An 18,304-nucleotide genomic window follows, 5' to 3' on the forward strand; every position below is an offset into this window, starting at 1 on the left:
CAGTTTAAATAAATTGAGACATTTAATCAAGCGGTTTGTATGTTTTCAAAGGTAAATTAAGGCAAATTTAGTTTCGGTAAGTAGACATTACGTTTCAAATTGGTTGAACTCTTAATTTTTAATTATTAGTAATATCAGTGTAATTAGTAGATTTTAATAAGCTTTAGTTCAGAACATTTATCAAAGTTATCTGAACGTATTCGATTTTTTAAAAGGAAACTTGGTTTTCAAAGAGAACTTGCCACTCACAACATGGCGGACGCGTTTAGGTGTGGCAGTGAGCCGTCTACATTTCGCCTGGCATAAAAGCCCGTATTAATGAACTTTTATTTTGAAATCGGAAGTTTTGTATTTACTTGGTCCCCATTGGCGGGAGCGTGTCAGCTGACTTTGTTTCCTGTTGGGAGAGGAAAAAGTTTTGAAACCCCACCCTCCGGCACAGCGGCTGTAAGCAGCGACGTTGGAGTGGTCCGAGGTGCTGGCCGCTGAAGGCTGACCGAGGAAGAGGAACGGAGTAAAAACTTCTCACGGAACAGTTCCGCAGTTTTGACACCGTCTTTATGAAGCGGAGCACCGAAGTGACCCGGGCCCGGCGCTGAACTCCCAACAAGAACCAAAGTTATCGGGAATAGTTTGTTTTTCTTTCTTTCGGTTTTTTCCCTCCTCAGGACTGAAAAGCCAAGCAGATTTGGAGAGCTCTTCCTGTTCCCAGAGTCGGCGGCTCGCAGTTTATGTATGAGCTCCTTCATAACACAGCCAGCATGGATGTTTTGGAGCACGGGAATGCGGGATTTCCTGTGTGGTCACCGCAGTGTTGCGTTCAGGCGCACTTTCTGGGTCCTCGGGCTTAAATAATGAAGAGTGGTCAGCGCTTGAAACTTGTCGTAAAACACTGGTTGGCTGGACTGAATGCTCCTTTTCCTGCTATTCTTCTACTCCTCTCAGCGCTTCCTGCTTATGGTGACCACTGCTCTTAATGGCTAAAAATACATAAAAACCGAGTATGGACTACCAAGTGTGTGGGAAATGTTGATTGGGACTCTCATCTGTAAGCGGTTTCATTCCTGAACATTAATTTTGAACTTTGACTCTTCGCACTTGCTGCTCAACAGTTGGTTGTTCTGAATGAGGAGGGGGGAAAGGAGGACAAATTCAGTCATAATGAGTTGATTCCAGAGTCTTTTAAACACAGGATGATGAGATGATAATTTACTCAAGCCATGTGCGGGAAAACCACACACCACATCAATCTTTCAGAGAGTTAATTACTGCTGACTTGTAGAGATTTGATAAATGCTACGAAAAGCAAACCATCTGAGGACTGCGGAAATGGAAAGATTTGAGTTTAATCCAAGAACAAATGGAAGACATTTGACTTTCATTTGTCCCTGAATCCTTTTCCATAGCCCACCTGTTGGTCTGACTTTTGAACACACCTCATTGGTCCCTGATGAGACAACAACAAAGACAGGAAAGGGAGCAAGGTGCAATAAAGTACTCCTTTGTACTTTATTTTCAGACCCCTGGAGTGAGCAGTCGGATCCAGTCAGGCAATATAGTGGAGGTTCCATGGAGCCGCTGAAGAACATATTCAGTCGTAGCTCGCTGTCGAACTGGAAGAACTTGGATCAGTCCCAAAAAGGGAACTTCACCAACCCTGTATGGACAGTTTTGTTCGACTATGAGGCCTCTTGTAAAGACGAGCTCACCTTGCGTAAAGGTGACCTGGTGGAGGTTCTCTCTCAGGACTCTGAGATATCTGGGGATGAGGGTTGGTGGGCAGGTAAGGTCAACAACAAGGTGGGCATCTTCCCATCCAACTACGGCTCCTTCAAGCCTAGTGGATATGCCAAGCTACCAGGTACCAGCGTGGTGGAGGAGCTGAACCGTGCCGTGGTTGGCACCGTTGATCCCGAGGAGGTGGATTTCCGGGAGCTGAGCTTGGAGGAGGTGATTGGGGTTGGAGGCTTCGGGAAAGTGTATCGAGGTACATGGAGGGGTGAGCTGGTGGCCGTGAAGGCGGCCCGGCAAGACCCGGACGAGGACATCAGTGTGACAGCGCAGAACGTGAAGCAGGAAGCCCATTTGTTTGCCATGCTCACCCACCAGAACATCATCGCCCTGAAGGGGGTGTGCTTGCAGGAGCCCAACCTGTGCCTCATTATGGAGTATGCCTCGGGTGGACCACTGAGCCGGGCACTGGCCGGCCGCCGCATCCCTCCTCACGTCCTGGTCAACTGGGCCGTGCAGATAGCAAGAGGGATGGTGTACCTGCACAATGAAGCCATCGTGCCGGTCATCCACCGGGATCTCAAGTCTAACAACAGTAAGTCCTTAAAGTCTTTCAACTATAACACCCCGGTCGGTCTGTCCATCTGTGTCTAACTGCTGGATTTAAGTTTAGGGATATAATCATAGGGACCTTAGTGGTTTCTAAAATGCTTTTTAGGTGTCATGGCAATAGCAAATTACTTTTACCAGTTATAAGGTTTTAAAACAAAAAAATTGTGTAATGCAGGTATGTCCTTCTCCCACTTGTTGCTATGGGTCATTGTCAGTCTATCTCTGGTTTGTACATTTTTCCTGTCATGCTAACCCTAACCTTTGACACCAGAAAGAAATTCACACACGGAGTGAAGGGAGTGTCAGAAAAATGCGTGACAATGAGGGGGGTACTGCAGGACTAAATGAATGACTCAATTACTCAAGAGAACATCGTCATGTTCCTGACCTGATTGAAATAAGCATCATTCATGTGATGTTATATTATGTTGAACCAGGGAAATATCATAAACCTGCAAGACCTGGTTCAAGGCCCTCACAATTTTTCATTGTGGGTTGCTAATACTTTTTTGTGGTAGCCCAATCACATGACTTGCATGCTGACAAAAGCAGGCCTCAGTGATAGAGACTGCAAGGTCTTTGAGTGAGCCGTCGACGGGACAAGAATACTTTGCTGCCGAGCAAAGGTCAGGAAATGTTTCCGCATCAGCACCTTTGGGACTTATCCCTCGGACTTTGAGACCTTAAAGAGGCGGCGTGTCAGCTCTATCGCGCGGAACACGTCTCTGCTGTTCCGGTACTTTTACCTTCAGTTTCTATCTTCCAGCTATAGTTTACAGCAGTCGTCTCTATGGTGTTATCATTCCTTACATTTACCATTGTGCAGTTCTGTCATTTCCTGAGAAATACGGCTGTGACTGGTGAGGTTAACCCGCTTCATTCGAGTCGTGTTTATTGCACACTTTGAGGGGAGGAGGGCATTATGCAGCACATCCCAAGACATCCCTCCTCTCCTCCGTATGCATCAGCCTCAGTCGTCAGATCGTTGACATGATTGTCATCACAGACGTCTTCTCTCTAGCTTATCTTTGCCTCCTCCTGTCAGGGTTTCTCTCCCAGATGAAAACTCTTCTCCTGCAGTGCAGGAGAAGAAGAAGAAGCAGGGAGTTATGGTAATATGGTGTTTGTATATGGGGCAGGCCAGCTCCAACGCAATCCCTCTCTGTGTGTGCCACGAGATCATATCGCTCTCCTGCCTCCTGCTGCCTCTTGTTTTTTAATTCTTCTCTCAAGCTTTTGTCCCCGGCCTGCCTCTACATGTCTCCATACAGATGTAGCCCCGTTGTGTCACTGAGCAACATCCTGTTGTGTTGTAGGAAGGACAGAAGAAAGATTGGTGGGGGTGGAGGGATCTCACCAAGACAATGTCTTTTTTTGTTTTTGTTTAGTAGGTTTGCTGATTGGCTTGACAAACAGGTGCAGGAGCATCGAAGGGGATCTTAAAAGGAAATAAAGCAGAGCTACTTGAACGATTTGGTTGGTAGTTCAGCAAAAAAAAAGATCAGCCTCTGAATGAGTTGTCAGTTCCTCAGAATATTGATGCAAGTTCTTCTTTCTTGAGGTGCCATTTTATTTCATAAATCTGTCACGCTCGTTTTGTCTCCTTTCTTTTATATCTGTATCCCCAAGTGAGCTGTATTGCAACATGGCAGCGACTTGTAAAGGAAATATTAAAAGATGGAATCGAATGCAACGTTTTGTTTTTAGTTGTTGTTGTTGTGATCTGGTCCATCGAAAACCACAGGTTAAGAAAATGACGAGCGCAGCATAAAAAAAGAGAACTTGGAGATAATTGGGCTAATCTGTCACCGTGATGGATGGAGGTGCAAAGTCATTATCCTCACAGGGCTCATAAACAACAGCCAAGAGTTGCTGTTGAAGCTAATGACCAGCAGAAGATGCTGATTAAACAGGAGCGTGCTGGAGAGGGTGCTTTGTGGGGGCGCTTGGGTCGAAGCCAGAGGGCCATAACTTGAATTCCAGCGAACATGGACAAAGAAGAGACTACAGGATTGTGTCTGAATGTGTGCAGAGGAGTTGTACTTTTGGCACGTTGCAGTTTGTGTTTTTTCAGCCGCCATTTCTGTGGGATTTTGAGACTTTGCATGAACTGAAATCCCTTTAAAGTCCCTTTGATGTGCACTGCCAATCAGGTGGACTAAAAAAAACATTTTTCTTAGAAGTAAAACAGATTTGCTTTAAAAAAAAAAAAAAAAGCATATTCATTTGTAAAAAATAAGCATGTCTATAAAGCTTAAGAGCTACTTTAAAACTATAATTGGTAAATTTTAGACTCTACCCAAGCAGGTAAAATACCTAATGAACCTTATATAAGTTATACTTGTGTGAAAAACAGCAGAACAGCAACAAGCATTCTGCCCAACAAGCAATTGAAAACTATGGATGCACCGATCCACTTTTTTGACTACCGATACAGATATCTGAGATTTAGTAATGGCTGATATCTTACCCGAAACAGAAGAACAATGCTGAATTGACTTAAATCGCACTGTACTGAATTACAAATGTATGTAATGACTCAGCACAGGACGCTTTATTCACCAATATCTTCACAAGCTAGGTCAGACATATTAACACAACACAAATTTAATTTGTTCACTCAATTCAAAATAGGAGTATAACAGCCAATGTCAAATAAAGAATAAAACTGAAACTGACGAAAAACAACATGTTGACAACCTTGGTCAAAAATGTAAAAATGAACTGCAACAAACCTTCTTTCAAATAGTTCAGAAAGTGCAATTAGGAATTCTAAGTGTAATGTAAAATAAATAGTGAAGCATTAGAGTTAGACTGAACAGATCTCCCCAGTGGATCGGACACATTGTCACCGATACCCGATCTAGAAATGTTTTTCAATATCTAGTCAGTGCTTTGCTATTGAAGACCACAACAAAGGTTCATTTTAATACATAAATATCACCAATAAAATTGTAAGAACTGCTATAACCAGTCAGACAACTTACCCTTTATTCTGACTGAAAGTATAAAAAAAATTGAGTGCATCTGTAAATTCAGTAAATAATGCACCTGTAAAGTCAATAAATCAACCCTAATTTCCGTAATTTTGGGTGATTAGCCAAAATGTGCATGTGAAACCAACTTAGGCATGTATCCAATTTAGCAACTATGTTGTTAATTTTCAGACTAAAAAAAATTGGTATCGGCCAAAATCGTAATCGACGTGTCAGGCTTTTTAAAGATCAGCAATCTGCCAGAAAACTGCAGTTGATGCAACCCCACTTTTTTTCCTATAAAATAAATTTAGCAAAGCTAAGACCCTGATGTAATACAGCACAGTCACATTCACTAGGTTACACAGCGTGCAGTGATGATTAGCTAAAAGGCGTCCAACAAAACCAGTAGCTTGTTTCGAGTCATCTTGAATAAGTACATGGCGACAGTGTGGAGGAACAACTTCCTCTAAACACGAGGGAACTTCCAGTAAAACAATAAAAGTAAAAAATAAAGTGAAGCTAAATAATAAAGAGAAATACTTGAGAATATTTGTTGAAATTCAAAAGAGCAGTGATAGCTCTCCTTCAGCAGCAATTGACAAACACCTGGTGGAACTGCACATCAGCTGAGCGTATTACACAAGCTACTTCTCAGTGCAATGCTGGTAAAAATGTTGTTAAATGGTTCATGGAGGAACCATGTTGTGACGACTTAATGAAGGCGGAGTTTCAGAAAGAGCATCTTAAAGAGACCGAGACCCAATTTCAAGGCGTAATTCTATGAATTTAAATTGTTTTTAGTCATGTTTTATATTTACAGCATTTTTTTAACACCTGAAGGTAGCCTAGATACTTGATTGTGCTATAAAATGGCACTTCATGCCTATTTTAAAACCTCCTTTCTGCATCTGTTTATGATAAAGGAACCAGCTCTGGCTTTTAGGTCAAATTTGCTTTGATTAGGAGACATAAAAACAGTCTTTATGTATGCTAGAACTTTGGGCCACTGAGTGTCTAATCAGAAATGGATTATCAGTCGGCGACATGTTTTTCGTCCTTGTATTTCACAATCCGTCAGGTTCAGCTGTGCTCTTTTCACCCTGTGTGTGTGTGTTTCTTTTTTTTTTTCCTGCACAAAGCCTTCATAGACCTAAAACCAGCTATATGCAACACCACAGCACATAAAACTTTGCAGAGAGCTTTAGTTAGAAATGCCGGAGGGGGGAAAAGCGCCAAGCTAAGCACTCTCTGGGCCGGTGCTTAGAGACTTCTTTCTCAGGAAGAAGCCGCAGATAGATCTTGGATCAACATGGCATTTAAAATTATTTTTTTTTTGCTACGAGTGGACAAACATCTGATGCATCTCTTTACCAGCATGTTTTCATTCAGGGCCTCCAGTGTCCCACGATATCGCGCACTTAAAAAAAAACAAAAAAAACATCAATAGTGTGTGATGTTTTCTGCATGTAGGGAATTGCTGTCCCTGCTTGTATTATGTGCTTGATAAATTTTATTTTCCGTTTAAATTTAGCAAGTTAAATGTTGAGCTGATGTAGCGATGGGTTTCTTTGACAATCAAAAGTACACAAGGTTGCTTAAGGTAATTAAAGTTAAATGAGGTTGTGAAATTTATTCTCAAATTATGCGCAGGGCAAATCACATTGGCAATAAATGAAGCACTAAAAAAAATAAACCATATGTAACATAATCTGTACCAACCCACACTAGAGATACTGCTATCATAATTTTCTGTCCAATTTATGATCTCGGTTATTTTTTTTCTCCAAGGATTTGACTTACTGTTACAGATTTTATCTGCTCTGAGAATATTTGTCTCAGCTTTTCTTCCATGAGTGGACATTAAGCACTAAAACAGAGTCTTTGGAAAATTTTTTTTTTTTATCTGACTCAAGCATCTTCATATTACCAGTTAGAGCAGTTAGCGAGGTTAGCATTATAAAACCTCGAGTTTCCACGGGCCGCAGCTGTCTGCTACTAGTTAAAGTCTGTGAATACTTGAATTCCCTTCTAAAAATGCTTATAGCTGCTTATTTGAATACTTCTAACACCAAACGTACCATCAAATGTTTTAATACAGTGGAACACATCTCAACACTGCAGTAAGCCCAGGCTTATTCGCGGTTCAGGGTTTACTAATTCGTAAATGTCTCTGTGGAACGCAACTCCAAATTATTTGTGGGAAATGAATCTATTCACGGATTTTTCCAGAACGTATCTAAAATGTCCTAAATTAAAATTCAACTTGGGAAGCTTAAATACCTGGACGCAATGCTACTTTACATGGTACTGGCTGGCATTTACAAAGCAGTCAGTCTAGGAGTCATTTAATTTTCTTATCACTTATTGAGTGCACCTTCAGTAGCGCCGATATGAATGACTGTAGAGATTAGCTTCTTCTGACCCATAACCTTAGAATTGCAGTCAGACATTCCCCTTTAACATTTTCTGATAAAAAGCAGAATCAATGTCTCTGAGTTACGACTCCTTTTCAAACAGCAAAGTACCCCCACACCATGACCCTACCACCACCATGTTTCACAGTTAATATAATTCTTTGTTTTTCTGAAATGCTGCACACTTTCCTAATAGTCCAAAGAATAGTTTCCCATCAAGATTTTGTTCAGGAAATATTAGACAGGTCTTTGTGTTATTTTGGTAGGCAGTGTGTCTTGCCTTGGGACCCTCCAATGGAGGCCAATTTCATCCAGTCTTCATTGCCGAGTCATGAACTCTGACATCAACTGAGCAACTCAAATAATCAACTCAAATAATTTTATAACCCTTCCTACACTGACAGGTGGGTTTTTTTGTAAAGATGTTCTTGTATTTCTATAGATTAAGGCATGATGTGTTGCTGTTTAAGATCTCTGGGCCAGGTTCTATGTTAGACAGGTTCTATGTGAAGAATGTTTTTTTATGATCATTTTTAGGTTTGTAGTTTCTAAAGAAATTAAACAAAAACATGCTCAGTCCTGTTTTACCAAGATGGGAAACTATATTTTCACACAGGGCTGGGAATGTTGGAATAACTCTTTTTCTCTCCCCTCCCCCCTTAACCCTTGTGTGCGAGGACTGAGGCAAACGTAGAGGACTATGGCAAATGATACAAGTTTTACGTGTGTGGGGTCGGTTGAACCCCATTTCCTCATACAAGGGTTAATAAACCTAACCTTCATTTTAAATTAGTGGGTTTGACCTGTTTCTGCTAATAGTTTGTTGGTTTGGAACTTTTAATTCAGCTCCGTTCAGAATGATGAATCCCAAAAGGAACTCACATTTGTTTTCCTTCATTTTAATGCACTTAAAATATTTTTTTAAATAGTTGAATGCTACAAAAAACCTAAGTTGAAGTAGATACTTTTTCTTTCAAGGCACTGTAATTGTCACAATCACCAGTGTTAAAGCTGAATATCACTTAAATGTCAAAAATGTCCTATTCCTCTATCTTCTTCCTCACTTAACCTGAAACACTTGTATTTTTTACTGAAAAATGTTGAAACTATTCATTTGGAAATTAATCTCACTACTTTTTTGACTGTGAGGTCAAAATTAATCGGACACTGTTCTGTTGTTCCTATGAGAAACAATATCATGAAGATAGATGTGGACTTGGTCGTAGCTAGGCTAACAATTAGGCCTTTCACAATAACAAATTTTATTGGACAATAAATTGACCCTAAAATCACTGAGATAAACGATAATATTGTCATTTAAAGACCATTTTCAGGTAATATATTGATAATGGCATAGAAAAAAAAGTTTGCGCTCCCAAAAAACTTTCATTTTGTGGAGAACACTCCACAATGAAGCTAGAAGATATTTAAAATATCTGAAATAAAACGCAACCAATAACAATAAATAAAAAGGAAATAAAAACCACATGCCACCAAAATCACAGATAAAAAGGATTATGATGTGCTTAAACAAAATTGAGGAACAAAATTAAGAAAATATTAATCACCATTGTCAAAGCAATTGAGTAATATCTGTAAATATCGGCTGCCTACATTGGCCCAGGTTTTCACATCGGTGCATTCTTGCGAATTAACAGTCGTTCTGACTTCTCAGGGCCCTGAAATGCGCTTCTGACAAATATTTATCTCATAATGCAGAAACATTTAGAAGGTTTTAAATGTTTGAAAGCTGTTTTTATAGCATTCGTTATAGTTTTTTTTACCCATTCTTTTGAGATAGGTGAGAAGTCTCTGCGTGTTGACGTGGTAGAAGTGCAAACAGGAGCGCTCAAAAGATGTACTTCCTCAAGCAGCAGAAGTATGTCTCAGAGGGGAAATTTCAATTATGGAGCTCTACTTTATACATTAGAACTTAAGCTCTGGCTCTGATCACTGCCTTGCTTCTAGGTCAAGCCAGTGGTAGACCTCCCCGCCCCCTTTGTGAAGTTTTGTAAGGAAGCGACCCTAATGAAGGTTAAATTTCAACACAGAAGCTCGGGGGGCTTGTTAATAAATGACTGCTTACACACAGACTTTCACCTGGTAGAACGAATCATTTATAACCCCCTTCCTGATCCTGACAGAGTTGAAGTGGCTACCCAGACACGGGACCCTGCTTTGTGTGCGTTAGGTTTGGTTTGGTCGGTTAGTTTGGATGATGGTTATGATGACGCTCAGAAAAAGCAGGATAGAAGTTGGTTCTATTTTTATATTTAATCTGTGTCTCCACAGTCCTAAATATTGATTCCACAGTATTTACTAAACAAAATATAGATTGAAAAAAATCCTAATATTGCAAAATAAGTCTTCTAAGCTTCAGTTGTTTTTATATTTATGTGACTTTTGTTATGTATGAAAAAGAAACGGTTGATGTTTTAGTCATCACGTATGCTTTCTTTTACTGAGATAAGACCTTAAGATAACTACAAGTTCTAAAAACAGTTGAACATTGAGGTTTGACACAACCCAATGCTTCCTTATTTGATTTGACCATCAAACCTGTTTTGCAGTTCATTCTCAGAGTTAAATGCTGGTTGCTCAAAAACTGCTTCCTGTTTCCTTGTTTTAAATGTATTCCAGTGCAAAACACAGCAGGAAATGGGATTTAATGTTTGTGTTTAGAAGAACTTTTTTTTTTTTTTTTTCCTTGCAGTGGGTTGCTAATTTTTATTGTTTTTTGTTTTTGCTCGTTACTGCCGCCTCAATGGTCAAATCTTTAGCTTGGGCGCACTGAGTGTATCTTTTTTTTTTTTTTAACTCTGACTGTTTCAGATTTTGGGTGACACTTTTTACCAGTCCAGAATGTCCCCCACATACTTGGGCATACGTCACTCCACAGAGATCAACACCGAATCAAACTCCCAGACACGTTCACGCAAAGGTCAACAATTTTACGCCAACAGTGTAGAGTGGCTGCCCTGGTGGAGAAGAAATGATGCTAGGAAGCTAATTAGCTTGCTAAACTTGCTAATATCTACTCAGATTGTGCAGAAAAAAGGAATTTAACACAAAAAATGTGGACAGTCGGTACGCTCGACTATGAAATCTCAACTGTCCTGACCTGCGAATTCTGATTTTGACCAACGTTTTTTTTTCTTGTCTCTTAAGTCACTAAATATATAGCTACAAAGTTGCTAAGTTGGCAACGGTGAGATGACTATCACTAAAGGTGCATGTTCAGACATGACCTGATGTGCAAGTCTGTCAGCTTGCACACCAGTACTTTCATGGCAGAGCAAAAGGATACAGAAGCTGATTTTCAGAATCTTACACTGGAATAAGAGATCAGTTTCACACGTTAGTATTGGCCGACAGCTGATCTTTCAATATTGAGGAAATCGGTACATCTGTTTTCTCACTTTGCTAATAGGTGTTGTTTTGAATGGTATGTACCAATGTGACTTGCTTCTAAACAGGAAACTATGTTGCGTATTGATTAAACGTTGAATTCTGGTGGTCGCATTGGTGAGAACAAGACAGTTTCCCTCTGTACTTCTTTTCCCCCACCTTTCCTTCCTGAATCTCGTTTTTTTTTTTTTGCCCGCTACTGATTTCTAACAACATCCGAGATCTGCGACCTCAACCCGCTCTGCTTCCTTGTTATAAACCCTCCTGCTCGTCCTGCCTGTCCACGAGAACTGGCTACGATCCGATCGATGCGTCCAGAAATGGTTTGAAGCTGAGAGATTGGGCTGGATTCATTAGCCAGAGAAAACAAAGCTCGCTTGTCAGAACTGCCCACGTTAAACACGGGGCAACATTGAGTGATGGATTTAGACCACACTTAAATTGGCAAACTAGATAGAGGAGACCAAACAAGCAGCTGAACAAAGAGGGTCTTACAGGAAACAAGATTTTTTTCTCTCCCCCCCACCCCCCTTCCTTTCCCTTTGAAAACACAAGACGGATATTCTGCAACAGATCCAGATTTTTTTATTTTATTTGTTTTTTGCTCAGGGATTTCAGACCGAATATGAAAATTATTTAAATTTCATTCCCACTTTTTCCCCCACAAGGGTAACATCAGATTGATTCTAAAATCTTCTGCTTATTTTAAACCACTCAGTTTGTCCCTGTTCCCTCTATTTAAACTCCCTGAGGCAGCTTAACACCACCCGGCACTCGGAGTGCAACTTAGTGGAGCGAAGACAAAACTCCAGCAGAGCAAGTGCTAGTTTCGCTGTGAGCTGACATCTTCTCAGCTATGATTATGTCCCGCAGCTCTGCCTTCCTTCCTTCCCTCTCTCACTCGCTCACTCCCCTGCCTGGTCAGGGGTTGCCAGACTTTCTGTCAGCCCATGGCCTCGTCCCTCACGGGACAAAGCGCCCGTTCTTCCTGGGGAAAGCCCCCCGCCCCATCCGCTCCACCCCGCCTGGATTCTGCTCTCGCCTACGAGTGCAGCGGGAAGAGGGAAGAAGGTAGAAGAGATCACGCACAGCGATAACTATCGTGGTGACATTTAGGGTGCATTCACACCAGCCCTGTTTTAGTCCGGTCTAGTCAGTTTATCTAGAAAGTTCAGTTCGCTCAAACACTTGTCCGTCTAAAAACCCTCAGCTGCGGGCCAATGGAACCAAAATAAACTTGTGAGTCTAGCGTTAACGGGAGAAATGTTTTGTGGTGTTTTACCAAAGGCAAAGGAAAAATCCTACAACCGCTAAAACCTAATGCGACACCATTTTTGTTTACATTTCATTGAGAAGGAAGTTGCGTCCATTTCTCTTTCTGAGGTTTTTGTGTCGTTTCCTTCAGTAGCTCTTGGTGCAGTGCCACCACGGACGAGGAGGTGAAAAGGTTTTTCAATTAGTTTGGCATGTGTGGATGGCATATTTGCATGTGTGTGTGTTTAACAACCAAAAGTCGTACCTAATAAAGTTGCCGTTGGAGGAATAGCCTCATTGGAAATGAGACGAAGAGGTGAGGAATAATGCAGTATGTAGAGAAGAATGTGCTAGAGATGGAGACCCGGCTCCAGATGTAGCTCTGTCCACGGAGTGAAGATCATTAAACGAGGTGCAGAGTGAAGAGGCACAGTGCTGACGTTTGGGTCTTAAAGATGACTATGATTTCATATGTTGAGCTCCGGCCGCGCTCTGTCACACGTCCTTGAGCAAGGTGGTGATCCTCTATTTTGCTCTTTGTGCTACAGTTTTAATGTTTTTGATGGACTCAGATTTTGCCGTAAACCACGTACCTGGACCATAGCTCATGTAAATAGGCAATCGCTTTGATAAAAATATCAAAGCGATGCTTCGCCATACAGATTCCATTGGAAAAAACTTGGGTTTTTAGTGAGGTTTTGTAGAGATTTGGCTTGCTGTTTCAGATTTTAGTTGGTTTGTCTTTAAGAAATATAAAAAAACAACAAAATTCTTGATGGTGCCTCTTTTTTGCATAAATTGAAAATGTATCTGAGACAGTATGTTATTATTTTAACAATTTTCTTTAAAAAACTAGTTCGAAACACTCCTTTAATCTGTTAATTTGCAACAGGTAGAGCAGTCTGTGTTGCACAGCTCTTCAGTAACGTTTTCTGTAATTTAAAACAAATAGGACAAACTGCCTTGAGCATCATACAAAAACTTTAAATGGAAGTGTTGGTGTCATCTGTTAATGTTCAGGTATTTTGTGTTCAGGATGAAGCAAAATTGAAATATACAAGCAATCTGCTCTTGATCTATAAATAATGCTTAAATAATTAGATTTATTGCTTTCTATTAACCGTATATAACATCCAACAAACACTGGCACCTTCCGAAGCAGCTTATTTCAACTTGCATCCATTTACGCAAGGTTTATTGAAAACAACGTTTTCAATAAACCTTATTGCGTAAACATTTTCTCAAGGATTCTGGTAATGAAATAACTTTTTTGCAGTTTATTGAATACTGAACTACCTTACCACCACTGTATCTACTATAACATGTTCAAAAAGCTTTTGGCACTGTATCATAGCCTGTTATGACAGTCTTTTTGATACTGTTCAATGGGCTTTTGGCTGGTTTTCAAACTACCTCTCTGGTGGGAAGCACCTGTTAAATTCCACAATTGTTCCTCTTATCTTGATGTCAATTACGGTGTGCCTCAAGGCTCTGAGTTGGGTCCTGCACTCTGCAATTTTAATTAAAAATAAAATTGCCTAGTGCATCTAACTATGCTGATGACACAGTTGTTTGCTGTCATGCAAACTGCTTTGGCCTTGTTTTTGATTGTCTTCGGGCTGCTTTTGACATTATTAAGTCACTTTTGTTTTATCGGAAATTGGTACTTAATGCTGACAAACATAAAGGCTATTGAAACTAATTACAACAGGACCTGAAGCTGTGCAGCTTAATTGAATTATAGGCTTTTATTCCAGTTCTATCTTGTCAATATAATTATATGGTTCATGTAATTTTGTGTACAGTATGTATATGTAAAACACATAGATGAGATTTACCTGTATAAATAAAGGTTTAATGGAAAAAGCTACTAAAACAACTTTTTGTACTGTGGGTCAAAATTGGAAGATTGAAAGTACACCAGGGACATGTTTATTTTTCAAATTAAACACGCACGCACGCACGCACGCACGCACGCACGCACGCACACACACACACACACACACACACACACACATTTTACATGCTCAGTATTAAATTAATTATAAAACGTTTCCATAAAACAAAGCAGTAGATCTTAAATAGACTATATTCAGATTAAGATTAATTAAAAGAATCTTTAATTAATTGTTTTAATTAAAGAAAGGCGTACAAGTTCCTACCTTTTGAATTAGAATTTTATATTTTTCTACCTGGAAAATGTTTTCAGTCTATTTCCAGCAACAAAGACTTTCTTCTAAAACCATTGCTGTATTTAGCCGAGCTTAATGTTCAGGTGTGCCCAACAAATCCGTTGAGTAAAAAGTCACTGTCTGTTTTTGGCTTGATTTACTACAATATTAACATGAAACTAAAAAAACCAAACAAAAAAACATGGCTAACAAAAGATAAAAACACTTTGTGTTGTACCTAATATTTCCCTTTTAGGATTATAGCATTTTGAAAAATAAGTTTCCTTTTGGATCAGCTCTACTACATTTGCACCAACTGCAGTCAGGAGGCACACAAAAATATTCCAGTTGTCACAATGGACCTCTGGGACGCCCCCCTCTGCCAAACAACATGTAAACGGTGAAAGTAAAATCAATATCAAGATAGAAAATCAAAGGCAAAACACTTGTGGCATTAGCGAGGAGCAAGGCGATGTGGCTCTGTTTGGGCCTCCTGTGGCTAACCTACAATAATCAAGTACAACAACTTGGCAGCTGCCTCATACTATGGTTTGAACAAGGTTTATAAATGGCAATTAGTTCTTTTGTAAGAAACTGAATGGTTCAAGGGATGTTGCACAATACAAGCCAAAAAAGAAAAACACTCAAGACCTCAGTTGACTTAGATGCACACAAGGGGAACTGGGTTGTTGCAGTATGTGGCTGAATGAGTTCAAAAGGTATTGGGTAGTTTGTGATCTAACAGTGAATGCAGATGGATAAAGCAAACTCATCCTCTCACTCTAGCAAGCCTGGCACAAGATAAATATTTCAACAGGTTTCCGCTCCTGAGCACCCCGCCAAAATTACACAAGAGTTTCTGAAGAGAAAACAAGAAACTAGGTATGTTGCTTGACTTGAAACGGAATAATACCTTTGTTGTTTTGCTAAAGAGAAATTAAGAAATGGTAAGTCCTTCCCTTTCAGCAAAGCACAGCTAAACAAATATGTTGCTTAAAAATAATATATGGAAAATTTAGCTGGACTGGTATCTCAAAGATGGGTGTTTGCTCAAATAAGAGGTGTCTGATTTTTACCTCAAATATCAGGGGTTGTGCGTCACGTTAGAAAAAGCCCAACATTTAGATCTAAAAGTTTCATTCTGCTCATGTTAATGTCAGATTTAATCATGAAGTTGTGGTTTTCCGCGCCTTATCAGCTGGCTCATTTTAAACCAAAGACACTCGCCGGATCTCTGCCTCGGATTGTTTCTAGGAATTGGCGGTAATTAGCTTGAGTCAGCAACACCAAGCTTGCGTCTGGGCAGCGTTTTTGTAGGAGGCCCTTCTGCAACTGATGCTCCCTTGTTTCCGTGCAGCAAACAGTAACCAAACAGAGGCCCCGTTGCCATGGAGAGGGTGTCACGGTGTTTCTCTGTGGTGACATTGTTGGTTTCCCCTCTCAATCAGGACGATGTTCTGTCTGGGCAAGACTGATCTGCTGATGATACTTGCTGTTGCTCACCCCCCCCTACTTCTGAAACGGCAGGTTTCCGTCTCTGTTTACCACTCTGGGCAACACACACACACCTTCCCAAAATGAAAGGAATGTGGGAGATAACAGAGGATGCAGGTGGAATCTCTTAAACAACGTATAATGACCCCATATTGGACATGTCATTTGAAATTTTGGAAAGCCTTTCTACAAAGAAAATATCACCTTAAAGGTAGGAGTTTATTTCACCATGGACCTTTGGAATTGTTTTGCACTTTAAAACTTCCCCGTGCTGATTTGACGATGTCAGCGGCATTTCGTTTTTATTTGGGTCAACGGCTGATTTGGACACAGTGCGTTGCCACATGCCGTCCAGTAAGCAGCTGACTAATGCAGCAGCCGCCATCCACGGTGGGAGTGGGGAGGGCTGGGCTGGATGGGGGCGAACAAGGGCTGAACTGTGGATGCACTTTATCGCTCTCTCTCTCTCTCTCTCTCTCTCTCTCTCTCTCTCTCTCTCTCTCTCAGCTCAGGAAGTGGGGGAAGAATGCGGTGTGTATGTGTGCTGAGATTGCTGAAATGCTTTCGCGTGTGTTTTGCTTCTCCTCCCGGCTGCACGCAGATGTTGCAGAAGCATGCGTGTTAGTTCGGAGACCAGGTAGACCATGTGCTTCCTGCTATTAGGATCGCTTTTAAGATGCATCAATGGTAGTCTATTATTTTTAATTTTTTTACAAGCTTTAATATTACTGAACAGAATGACAGAGGAGCATAAGAGGATTCTTTCTCACCTCTATTGAGACTTTATGATTAGACTCGGATGTACCGCTAAAGACACTGAACGACGATTTTTGATGCTTCAGCTGTCTCACCAGAGCACCTCTGGGGTTTGGTCTTCACTTTTTCTTCTTTTTGTCGGCGTGCACTCATGCTCAACTCTTCAGCTGCATCTTTTTCTCACACACTGGGCCACTGTATGCAACTTCCTAGAAACGTTCACAGCAGTAAACGAGTTGATCTCCTTAGACTCAGTCATTGAGATCAATTGCTTTGATTGGTGGTACTATAAAGAGTTGAGTCTGCAATTTGGCTGAAAAGCTTCCATGCACAAAACAACACCAGCTTGTTAACATTTAAAAAGATGGTTCTGGTTAAAAGGGGAAACTTCAATGTATTTTCTTTGAATTTCAAGTGAGTAGTGTCCACATCTTGCTAACTTGGCTAAAAATTGTAAAGTGGAAAGTGCTTCTTTGTCATGTATGACTTTTTCTAATAAAGAAAATAAACAGAATTTTCCTTTTGTCTCTCTCGATCTCTTTATTTCAAGGAAAGATGGGCTCAGAGATTTCACTTCAATGATTTTCTTTTATTCGAACAAACATTTTAAGTCTTAATTTATCATAAAAAACCCAACCAAAACATACTTTTTTCACAATCAGAACCGCATCAAGCCATCTTTACAGTGTACTGAGGAGTGTTCTTTTTAAAATAAAATTCCCCCCCTCCGGATGTTGTAAGGAAACAAATGTTGGGTGATCAGTCTTTGACATCCTGATCTCTTCCTGTCTGCCTCTCTGGACTCATGTGACCTCTCCTAACACGTGTTTACAAAAATAACATGACTTGTTTTATGCTCAAAGTTCAGAAAACACTGGGGGAGGCTTAAAAAAAAGATGTCTTTCAGTTTTTAATGTATAGTGTTGGGACAGGGTGCATAAATTGGCCTTGAAATTAGATTGTGAAAGACCCAAGTCTCTTCATCGCCCCTCAAAGCTCCCACAAACACAGCAGACAACACAACTTCTTGTGATGCATTCCTTTGTGACGTCAAAGTCCCTGCCTCTGGGCTATGAGGCGCAGCACAGGATGTCTGAACAAGTGACACAAAGGGAGTCCGAGAGATGCAACGAGGAAAGATGAAACTCATATTAATGTGTGAAGAGAGTCTGGACAAAATCGATTTCTTTTTTTTTTTTACATTGAAGTTTAAATGGTGGGGGACGGGAGGGAGGGTAGGAGGAGCGGGGGAAGGCGCCAAGTGCAGAAAGTCGGAAAGTGACTCCAAATAGCTGGAGTCCTACTTCCCTATAATGAGTGATACTTTGCTGCTTCTGATCTGCGAGTTTGACAGCAAGTCGTGCCCTGAACGATGACCGGTCTGTCAGCAAAGAGGAAGAAAGACACCACTGCCACTCGCTAGCTCGCTCTGAGACATGTGATCCAGCGTCACTGTCAAGCAGCAAACTCGGCATTAGACTCTCTC

At 40.6% G+C, this 18,304-nt stretch overlaps 1 protein-coding gene across 1 annotated transcript in view; it reads left to right on the forward strand.

Annotated features, from left to right (window-relative positions):
• The first annotated feature begins 421 nt into the window (after positions 1-421).
• The window catches only part of LOC103480213 (mitogen-activated protein kinase kinase kinase 11), a 32,530-nt gene continuing 14,647 nt past the window's right edge, over positions 422-18,304 (forward strand). Inside the window, exon 1 of the mRNA XM_008435089.1 lies at positions 422-2,326. Coding sequence (XP_008433311.1) covers positions 1,570-2,326 — 757 coding nt within the window. The 5' untranslated portion in view covers positions 422-1,569. The remainder of the gene's footprint in view (positions 2,327-18,304) is intronic.

This window comes from Poecilia reticulata, linkage group LG18 (assembly GCF_000633615.1).
Source record: "Poecilia reticulata strain Guanapo linkage group LG18, Guppy_female_1.0+MT, whole genome shotgun sequence".
Classification (NCBI taxonomy): Eukaryota; Metazoa; Chordata; class Actinopteri; order Cyprinodontiformes; family Poeciliidae; genus Poecilia; species Poecilia reticulata.